The following is an 11,604-nucleotide window of genomic DNA, read 5'->3' on the forward strand; positions in this document are numbered from 1 at the left end:
CTACACACATAAGGTTTCCAGATCCGGTCGGCAACAGGCCATAGATCCGAACAAATAATATCATATATGGCAACATATAACATTTAGCACATAAAAGCATTTAGGCAACTTTCCTAAAATAAACTAGTGCTCGTGTCTGAAATATAACAGACATACATCTAACAACCTTCACTTAGCATTCTAAGTTTAAGTCTAGAAATCCTACAAATTCCTAGTTCGCTTAAACTAATGCTCTGATACCAACTGTGACATCCCCAAAATCTCGGCCAGAAAAGACCGGTTTCATTTATGCTTTTTAAACATTTTTAGAGTAAATCCGTTTGATTTTTAAAAGAGATGCGGAATTTGTTCCCAAAAACAAAACATGATAAAATAATATTTATCAAAGCATTTCATCAAGAGATGCATTTTCATTATATAACAAAACTCGGGATGTCATGTTCCGATACAGACCATAAAGCATAAACGATAACATTACATGCCATTCAACAAATATATACATATACAGACTTGTAAACAAAACAACTCGATGATTCATCCATCTTATGCCCTTGCGCCACTTCCTGTAATACAAATAAAACTGAGTGGGTTAGGCTTGGGAGCCTGGTGAGCATGTAGGGTTTTCAACCCACAATAAATAATTATATTAATTCAACAATCAACAATAACCCGATTACCCATTCCCGTTATCCTCACTTTACGTCCCTAAAACAACATCTATTATAAGGAACTTAATTTAGGATTTTCATCGGGACGGACATTACTGTAAAGGGGCTTCCTTAGCAATAAATATCCTAAAGGCAACCATGTGGGGGATAGAGTACACCGGTGAACACATCGTTCACAACACCTACAGTTTATGAGCCTGCTAGTGTTCCACATGACTGTCTACAATAGTCCGTGGTTGTCATCCATACTCTGCTGAATGACTAGAATAACACCAACAACATCGAGGCCTCTCATCTGTTTATCACACACCAACTATCTACCCATGTTCTACCCAACATATTAGTAGATAAAAATATACATTTTTATACATAGTTTAAAACCTGTATAGCATGCTCGATCAATACATTTTTCCACATAACAGATGAGGCACACACACATAACATGTATTTCATAGAGAATAAATCAGATCTATGAGATAGAAGAAAGTGAATATACATTCACACATATAATCAACAAAGTATACACGTAACACGTATTTCGTATAAAATACTTTATAATAATGTGTTAGAAGAAAATGACTACACACTCACTTGATCAGAAGATGATCGGGCAACACTACGAGTTGCAGAAGTAGTGTTTCTCCGTAGATGTGGAAGATCTTCACAAAAACCGGGCTCCTCGCGGGCAGGGCTTTGGCTCGAAAATCTCACTTCTCGGGATCCTCGGGGCTTCGGAACTTGCTTTGGGGCTCGGGAATGATACCGGGGCTTCGGGATATGATTGGCACGCAAATCGAGGCAAAAACTAGAGAGAAGAAAGAGTTTGAAGAAGAGAAAATGGCTGATCTCGTTTTCTATTTATAGGCTGTTAGGTCTGGGATTACGCTGGGCGTACTCAGTACACTAGGCGTAATCTCCAAGTACGCTGGGCGTACTTTGACGTCACTGCATGCGTCATTTGGTGGCACTCGAGTATTGGTCAGACAAGTTGCACCCCTCTGAGTACGCTGGGCGTACTCAAATTACGCTCGGCGTAATTTGGCTCGTCAAACTTCTAAATTGCGTAACTTTCGTATACGAACTCCGTTTTCGACGTTATTTATATCCACGAGTAGGTCAGACCATACTCTAGAACTTTCATTTAGACTCCGTCGGCTAATTTTGACTTTATTTTTATTATTTATTTTTAGTAGGCCGGGACAGGAAAAATTCGTTATAAATTCATAACTTCTTCGTCCAACGTTCGTTCTCGCCTAACTTTTCATCGTTTCGCTACTAACAACGAGATCTTCGATTCTCGTTTAGATTGTTTCAGCTAAAAACCGCTCGATCTCAAATCGAGTATTCAGGCTGTATACTGCCAAGTCGAAACTTCAGAAAATCATAACTTCCTTATATATATATATATATATATATATATATATATATATATATATATATATATATATATATATATATATATATATATGTATTCGGAAACCTCGTTTCGGCCACTACAACTTTATGCAAAGATATCGAGTTTATTTTACATTTAAATTTTGACGCTCATTTTATTCTTAATTCAATTAAGACACATAATTAAGCACAAAACACATAATAATCAAATAATACAACCACTTGGGTTGTGGTGACTTGGTAAGGCATGTGGAAGATATGGTGGATAACCTATTGACCCATGTTCAAATCCTGGCACTACTCAGCCCTTGTGGCCATGGAGGTTCGTCTGCAGTGACTCCAGGGCATGAGGCAAAGTCTCATGTTGCAGCGGGGGATTAGTCGGTGCGCGTAAGCTGGCCCGGAAACCCTCGTTAGGGAAGTTCCCTTTCCAAAAAAAAAATAATACATTATTATTATTTCAAATTGGGTTACAAAGGTTAACCTAGACTATTACATTGCTAAAAAATGGCAAGCCCAGAAACACGGGCGTTACATTTTAGCCCAAAAAAATGTAGCCCAAAATTAATCGGGGGAGGGGGCGGGGGTAATGATGGGGATTCGGGGGCGGAGGCGGGGGTAGGAAGACTGAACATTTCGGGGGTGGGGGCGGGGGGCAGGGGAACGGGGAAATTTTGGGGGCGGAGACGGGGATTGCACTCCCCGTCCCGTTTGCCCCCGTTGACATCCATATTCTCGGTGGAGAGTAAAAGTTAGGGACATTTCAACAGTTTTACTAATACTTGGTACAGTAAAAGGTACAGTAATTTTCAATAAGTTGTTGGATATGACAAAGATACCCTCTCGGTGGAGAGTAAAAGTTAGGGACATTTCAACAATTTTACTAATAATTGGGAACCCTCAGGGAATATTTCAGTAGAAAAAATATATCATGCATAGTAGATGTACAATAAAAAACTGTCTTAGATAAGCAAACATTGGCAGATTATCTTGCAAATAAATATTATAAACACAAAGTTCAAATTATATGATAAATTAGGGTGGCTAAATAATGGCATATTATCTTGCATTGTTATTTTCTTGTGTTATTAACTGATTCACATTCCACTTTGCAATAATTTCAGTACATGGTCTATAGGTGTTATTAAATGAAGAGGTGGAAGAAGAAGACGAGGAAGAAGAAGAAGAAGAAGATCACTCATATATTGACAACATCACAGATAATGAAGAAGGAGATAATGAAGAGCTTAGAAATATTGGTAAAACCTTTCAAGAAATTCTTATTTACAGGACAAAAAACGGATTAATTTGCAAGGAGTTTAATGTTAAGTAAACCCACAAAGTTATTCGATCAGAAGTAATCTTGATTTCTGTTAATTATTCTAACAATTTGCACATAAAGAATGAAGTTTGTTCTTATACATCATTTGTAGTAAAAAAATTATGCTAGTTTTTAGGAAAATCATGAAATAAAACGATCATAACATAAAATATTACATAAATAGTAATTGTGCCTTATTCTATTAGAAAAATGGTGTTTCTTATTATACATCATTTGTAGTATAAGAAAATACAAACACAAACTTATGAAAAAATACTACAAATTAGTTTGAAAACACTAACCTGATATATGATTATGGAAGTGTTGCAGGATTAAGAGGGCGAATGATGATTATGTAGTAAACCTAGTACCGATAGGAAGGATTAAAGAACTTATGTTAGCAACTTCAATTATTGAATAAATTATGTTAAAAACAGTGGAAAAAAACTGAAGAAGAATACCATTTGCAAAGAATTCTCTGAAGCAGAATCGTGAACACAAAAGAAACGTATGGATGGTATAGTAGTATATATTTCGGTATGCAATAATTCGGTGCTGATTTTTTGGGATTTAATCATAAGAAATTATTAAATTTCCAATCACAATAAACAAACTTCCAAATTTAATCGGTTATGACGAATTTGAAATTTGAAATTCTGATTTTTGCATATTATTTGCAACTCTTTTATAAATTTTAATTTTGTGAATGCATTTATTTGGTGCAGATTTTTCCAGATTTATTCCCTTTATATGAAATGAAGGGCATTTACCTAAATGTACCTGAAGACTTAATTCTTTTGGTGCAGATTTATATGAGGTCTGAGAGACTGACATGTGATGATATTCGATTTATTTATTAGAATAGGGATAGTTCACGTGTATATATATATATATATATATATATATATATATATATATATATATATATATATATATATATATATATATATATATATATATATATACACACACACAAGTGAACACTTAATTCTTTTATAATGAAAATATTTTTTCGAAGGAAATTAATTAAAAGAATAAAACTAAATGAGAAATAAAAGTTTCTTAAAAATAATTTTTATTAAGTATAAAATTCTAATTACTTTATTTATTTGACATTACAAATTCATATTGATACATAATTCAAGTTCATGAAATAGTGGTTCGTTTATAAAATAAACAGTCCAAAAGAAATTGATGACCAAAATAGACAAATCATGTAGACATATAGTTGGTTACACTAAATGCAAAATAAAATAAATTGTCTATACCTATTTAAAATAAAATCTTAAATAATTAAATTCACAGACGAAGCATAAAAGTGTGTAATTAAGAAATATTTTAAAGAAAGGGGAATTGGGCAATAAAGAAATATCTGGTGATGCAAGGCGAACACGTCTTAATGCACGTGTAGCAAATCGAAAGGGCATTTTTGTCATATGCTCTATCGTTTCATAAAATCATAACCCTTCCCAAACAACTCTTCCAACCCCCGTTTCACAAACAACATCTTTTTCAACAATTCTAGAGAGAGAAACAGACAGAGTGTGTGTATGTGTGTGAGAGAGAAAGATAGAGAGAGAAGGCGCAACAACTCTCTTGTATTTGTATCTGGCGCGTTGGTAAACTAACAGTCATTAAAGAGAAGTTCTAAGCCCATAAAGATCAAGAAAGAGCCAAGAAGAGAGAGAAAAAGTAACCTAAAAACACACTGAGCGTGTCTTTTTTTCAAGAAAGATACATACGGAGTTCTATATATATATATAGAGAGAGAGAAAGAAAGAAAGAAAGAAAGAGAGAAGGAGAGAGTGTGAGAGGGGGGATGCCCTCAAAAAACCTCTTCTTTCTCTCACTAAAAAAGGCGATCGGAAAACCCAATAGCATTTGTTCATACGATTTGGCCTTTTGGGGTTTCAGTGTATAGTGTTGATAGATTATATATATTTATATTTACACACACACACGACACAACCGTATAATTGTATAGTTATTATTTATATATACATCTTTATAATCGTATAATGGAGATGTCACAGTCCGATCCGGTTACTGAATGGAACACATCAGGAGGCCAAACAGGGCTCGAAGGTAAGAACACTTGCATTATCATCTCTCAATCTCGAATTTTGTTGATTCAAATGCCAATTTGGGTGTTTTGATGGTGAATGCAGAGCCTATGTGGCAATTAGGGTTGGAATCATACCCTGAACGGCCGGATGAGGCCGATTGTATCTATTATTTGCGGACAGGGTTTTGTGGGTACGGTTCTCGCTGTCGGTTCAACCATCCTCGTGATCGTAGTTCGGTAAATATCTTAAAAACTTTCCATCATATTCATAATGTGTGTTCTTCATGTGATCATCTCTGTAACCTGTATCTCATCAAAAAGCGAAATCGGTCTTTGAAATTAATGGATCTGTGTACAAATTGGGTATCCCAAGAGTTTTGTGAGGTTATCGTTTGCTTTTATTTGGAAAAACATCGTCATGCATTGGGTTAAAGATTGGTTTGATGAGTTTTGCCAGGTGGTCGGAGCTATGAGGTCTGCCGGAGGGGAATACCCACAGCGGATTGGGCAACCAGTGTGTCAGGTATTCATTAAAATTCTCACAAATTTCAATTCATCAATGATTCTTCCTTCCTGTGTATGATGCATTTAGATACCTTTTAATGTCAAAAAGATCCCAATCCTGTTACTCAACAGTTTACGTCCTAGATTTGAAGTTCTTGCTCTGTCAAATGCTTGTTCTTACAAACACATGGGTTCTGTTTTTAATGGGATCTTTTAACAAGATACATTTGTCTTTTACATTACTTCCAAAATGGAACTTGAGTTTAATTATTTGTTTGTTTGTTTCTATATTGGAAACGATTTTAGTTATAAATCGTTGTGAGACATGAAGAATTCATATATAGATAACATATCACATTATGTCATCTTGAATGACATTTTCTAACGTTTGAACATGTATTTGTTGTATACCAATCATATAGCACTAGACAAAATGTTTGTTCATTGTTGGAGTATTTAACATGCACGTCATATTCTTGTTGTATAAGAGTAACATTTAACATGATTGTGTGCTTATTTTGTTTCCAGTACTACATGCGAACAGGAATGTGTAAGTTTGGTGCTTCATGCAAGTATCATCATCCAAGACATGGAATCGGATCATCAACCACAGTGTTACTAAATATGTCTGGATACCCTCTTCGTCCTGTAAGTTGTTTCTTCTTTTTTATCTGATCCATTAAAATGTTCATATGTTTTTATTATATAACTTAATACTCTGTTTTTCACAGGGTGAAAAGGAGTGTTCGTACTATGTGAAAACAGGGCAGTGTAAGTTTGGGATGACCTGTAAATTTCACCATCCCCAACCAGTTGGCATTGCTCCATCACCACCACCACCACCACCACCTGAATCATTTTCTCCGATGGCAGCTTCTGTTACATACCAAAGTATGCAATCTCCTGTTGCTTCTTCTCAACAGTATGGAGTGTTTTCTGGCAACTGGCCGGTTTCCAGACCTTCTCTTCTTCCCGGATCATATCTCGCCGGAAGTTATGGTCCTCCGGTGATGCTTCCCCCTGGAATGGTCCCATTTCCAGGTTGGAATCCTTACCAGGTATCTATCTATCTATCTCTAAAACTTTGTTCTCGTATTTAAAAAAGAGAGAAAGATGAAGTACTAAAAATGAGATTACACAGGCACCTGTAAATCCGAATAGCAATGTTGGAGGTGGGTCGATGTATGCGATAAGTCCTTCTCATTTATCTCCAGCAGTTCCTTCATATGTTTCAATGGCGGAATCTGCGTTTCCAGAGAGACCTGGTGAAGCGGAATGTCAGTATTATTTAAAGACGGGGGACTGTAAATTTGGTTCATCATGTCGATACCATCATCCACGGGAATGGAATCAGCCAAAGACAAACTTCATGCTTAGTCCCATGGGTCTTCCCCTTCGTCCAGTAAGTATCTTTACACTTCCATGTTTTTTTTTTATTAAACCAACGGTTTATATATACATTTAAAAAAAATATATATATATTTTTTTTACTTTCAGGGTGCAGCGGTGTGTACACACTATGCCCAAAAGGGTGTGTGTAAGTTTGGGCCATCTTGCAAATTTGATCACCCAATGGGTGGAGGTGGGACATTGAGTTACAGTTCATCTGCATCATCACTTGCTGACATGTCAGTTGCACCATATCCTGTTGGGACTTCGATTGGAACTTTAGCACCTTCATCTTCTTCATCGGACATTGTTTCTGCAACCAACAAAAACAAAGATGGTCTTTCTACTTCTACCAGTACCAGTATAAGTGTCGCTAGTGGTTCGGTGGGGTCCAGTTTGTCACAGAGCATGCCACTTTCACTTTCTAAATCCTCCACTGCTGCTGATTGATATACATTCCCAAAAATCACATTTCATCAACGGATCCTAACAAACATGCATGCCATCCATCTTTTCTTCCTTTTTTTTTTTTTTTTTTGGTTTTGGTTTTTGTGACAAGTTCTTTCATTAGGACTTGGATCTTGGTTTTTAGTGGTTTACATATTTACATGGTCTCTCCCTCCATTTTCACTTTCACGTTCACGTTCACGTTACAAATAATAAGCCAAAACCAAACGCCCTCCACATAAATATATAGCTAGCTAGCTAAACTTTTGAATAACCACAAGGAAGAAAAACGAAAACAAAAAAGAGGGAAAGGTGGTGTCTATTTATGTTGTGTATAGGAAACAAAAACGATGAAGGCCTGTTTCCTTCTTGATCTTCTGTTGTGCTTCCTTCCCCTCTGGTTATTTAATCTGAAAAGTGAAAAAGTATTCTTGAAATGTGTTTTTCTCTCTCCCCTCTAATTGTTTTGTGGGGAAATGGATTTAGTTTAGACAAGTTGCCATAGATGTAAGGGGGGATTATTATTTGAATAATTTTATCTTGGACACCAAAACAATGAGAGTATGAGACGAGAAGCTGGGATTTTGTAATCTCTTGTTATTATTACCATTTTGTTCGTTACCAGTGTTGATGTTATATGTATTCTCTTAATTACTGCATTTGAAGTTGGTATTTGTTAAATCTTCAATCACTTTTATCTCTGTAAAGCTGATTAGTATAATATCATGTTTCTGAGTTCAAACTTAAAAGGGGAAAAGAAGGGAAATTGATGCAAATGAAAAAAAATAATGGTATTCCATGAGTTTCATTAACGACAGGAAAATGAAGGAAAACTTTTCTTTCTGATTTGAATTTGGAATGATTTGAAGAGAAATAAATTAAATGTTTATATTTTCTTTTATTTCTTTCCAACTTGAAAGAACAAGTTATATATTTTTTTTCTTTTATTTTCGATTCTCTTTCTTTCCTTTTTTTTTTTGGCTGAAACCTAGAACAAGATGTAAGAGCTTCTTGTATATACCTTTATGCAAACTCACCCACTTATTTGTCGGTGTAGAATAAGAGTGGCCCACAAAAGATCGCCTATATATGTAGTGGGTTTTCTTCTAATCAATCAGACTTGGTCAATGAACAAGACTTTTTATTAAAAATTAATATCTCAATGAACAAGTCTTTTTCAAGCATTAAGATGGATACAAACTTGAAACTCTTTAATCCAACTTTGTTAAGATTGCAACGATTATCTTTCCATCATAGCAAAAACTATTTCAATCAACAGAGCAGAAGATCTGTCTTGGGGTCAGATCAGTATCCAATCCTTGATAGGATTGTAGGCAAGCTTGCCAATCCGGATCCGGTCCCACCGCATTTGCTTTGGTCCAATCTTATTATACTAGAATTATGGTTGACCTCCATCCATTACATTTTTCTTTTATCATAAAATATTCAAAGAATATGTAAAACAGTAAAAGATCTTTTCCACAAAGTTTTATAAATTATTATTATAACAACATTGTAATATAGGTCAACTACGTGCTTTATCTAGATATTTTAGTATTTTAAATTATTAAAAGATATTATCTATTTAATATATATAACTAAAATCTACAAAGATAAGTTTAATACCAAGTTTTTTTATTTTTTTATTAGTAATCCATCTTGTGGATTTGATGTTGGATCGAAGAAGCCTTAATATAATAAGACAAGGGAAGAAAAAGTTATCATCTCAATTGTTATTTGGTTTGATAATTCAACAAAAGTTTCAACAAAAATAATATAAATTAATATAATCATAAAAATATTATTTTCACGGATCTATAACTTGAAAATAAAACATAAGTAGAAATGCAAACATTTTATCTTGATACTAATCATTTTTAGCTTTTACCAAAAGGTCAAACACCAACACCAACTCCAACAATGATTCAAAGGGTAATGAAGTCATTTTCATAACTCCATTAATACTCTTACATAATCTTTCGTGCTTCTGCAAGCAATCTGCTGGAGTCCATTTTTGAAAGTCAATTATCATTTTCGGAAAATCAATTTGTAATTTACTTTCCTTAAAATAATGACTTCAAGACTTTCAAGGGGTAATCCCATAATCCATATTAACAAGCCGTGTGGAACTCAAGTACTCAACCGACAAATAACAGTACACGATCTAGGCGGCTCCACCACAACCACCGACCACCAGCCACCAGACAAACCAAAGCCCATATTACATTATTATTTTTTTTGGCAAAATTACATAAGCAATTGATGATTTCACATGTGGATTAACATCATAAGATTTAACCCAAATATAATCAACTTAATAGTCTACAACATTTAAGCAGATAATCTCAACAATGATTTTGGTATTTTACAACACCATCGTCAGTTTCAATTACCTTCTGTTCATGTTATACACAAGTTTTGTCTCTCCAAAAAAGAAACTACCAAAATCCTTTTGAGAAGTAAAAAAGATGGAGCTTTTGGTTGTCCAAGAAACAAAATCTTGTGGCTAGTTCACCTGATCAGATTAAGAAGATTATGTCGGTCATCAAAATCGATACTGATAACAATCACAGGGATGAGAAAGAAAAATGCACCTTCTGTTTTTTATTTTTCTTCTTCTTGTTCTTCTTTTTCTTCAGTTTGATTGGTTTCACTTCCATTTCTTGGTCTTCTTCAATCATATCCTGCCACATTCATAGTCTCACTTAAACAATGGAAATTTACAGCAAAGATGATGACAGACAGCTTTTCAGAAGTGGACGATGAAAGCACCTCATAGTCACCAAATGAGTTTACATGCTGTATTCTCCTTTCTGAATTTGAAGCATTGCCTGCATACAGCAGCTTGCATACATAAACCACAACATGATAGATAGGTAGATACTACACCAAAATATGTATTTTCAAAGTAGGATGAGGATCATTACTTGCTCTAACAGTCTCTTTGGCATTTTTCACAGCCAATTCCACAAGTTTGGGATTAATAGAAGATAATCCACTAGGTTCCAGTGACTTCCGTTCCAGAAACTTGGCTAACGCAGCAGCTTTATTAGTTTTCATTGGTCCTCCAGGGTGCGCCAATCTGCAAGAATTTGTTTTTCCCAATTGTCAACATAATAACTCAATCCAAGGATCAAAAGGCAACAAAAAGAGTCCTCCTACTTGGACTGAATATTCTTATAGCTCAAATTCAAACCAGCGATACAACTTTTCCTAGCATTTGTATATCGAGTTCAATAGTTTCCCACAAAAAATTCAGCAGATCTACTTAAAATCCTTTACAGCTGACGAGAAAATAAGAAGAAAAGGAGTGAGAAACAGAAGGAAAAGCAAAGGTTGACCTAGGTTGAGATCGGGAAACGGTGGGCAGTGGAGATGGAAGAGGTGCAAATTTGCTTCCACGAAGAGCCTTTCGTTCATCCTCTGTCAGTCCCTCCATGTGGATCGGTTGTTGAGGGGATGAAGAGGAGGTAGCCGAGGAGATTGTGTCTGTAATTTATTAAGCGGCGGAGGGGGAGGGTTGAACTTGAAGGTTTTTTTCGATATCATTGTCCCTTCAAAATCAAATTTGGGGAATTTGGAATTGGATTGGATGGCCGATGGGGTTCGTCGTTGCTGGTATTACATTTTTCTAATACCTATTTTGCCCTTCTATGTCATCTTCAATTTTAATTTTTTTTTTTTTTTTTTTTTTGATGACTATTAGCCAGTGGTATTCAATAATTTAGGTTTAGAGTTTAAGGTTTACGGTTATTTTTGATATTTAATAATTTAGGTCGGATCTTTGGTTTTCTCATTTTTAGTTTGACTTAGAT

General features: G+C 35.0%; 2 protein-coding genes across 2 annotated transcripts; one reads left to right on the forward strand and one right to left on the reverse strand.

Annotated features, from left to right (window-relative positions):
- Positions 1–4,869: 4,869 nt before the first annotated feature.
- LOC111917249 (zinc finger CCCH domain-containing protein 34) lies at positions 4,870–8,413 on the forward strand. The gene is made up of 7 exons (XM_023912926.3): positions 4,870–5,469; positions 5,553–5,686; positions 5,907–5,972; positions 6,482–6,601; positions 6,685–7,011; positions 7,095–7,355; positions 7,451–8,413. The coding sequence occupies exons 1-7, from the start codon at positions 5,403–5,405 to the stop codon at positions 7,790–7,792; spliced, it is 1,317 nt and encodes a 438-aa protein (XP_023768694.1). The 5' UTR covers positions 4,870–5,402; the 3' UTR covers positions 7,793–8,413.
- Positions 8,414–9,996: 1,583 nt separating this feature from the next.
- Positions 9,997–11,373, reverse strand: LOC111917250 (uncharacterized). Its single transcript, XM_023912927.3, has 5 exons — positions 11,131–11,373; positions 10,717–10,871; positions 10,562–10,620; positions 10,384–10,473; positions 9,997–10,304 (listed from the first exon to the last, which is right to left on the reverse strand). Exons 1-5 carry the CDS (start codon positions 11,226–11,228, stop codon positions 10,296–10,298), a joined length of 411 nt encoding a protein of 136 aa, XP_023768695.1. The 5' UTR covers positions 11,229–11,373; the 3' UTR covers positions 9,997–10,295.
- Between the last annotated feature and the right edge of the window lie 231 nt (positions 11,374–11,604).

This window comes from Lactuca sativa, chromosome 3 (assembly GCF_002870075.4).
Source record: "Lactuca sativa cultivar Salinas chromosome 3, Lsat_Salinas_v11, whole genome shotgun sequence".
NCBI lineage: Eukaryota > Viridiplantae > Streptophyta > Magnoliopsida > Asterales > Asteraceae > Lactuca > Lactuca sativa.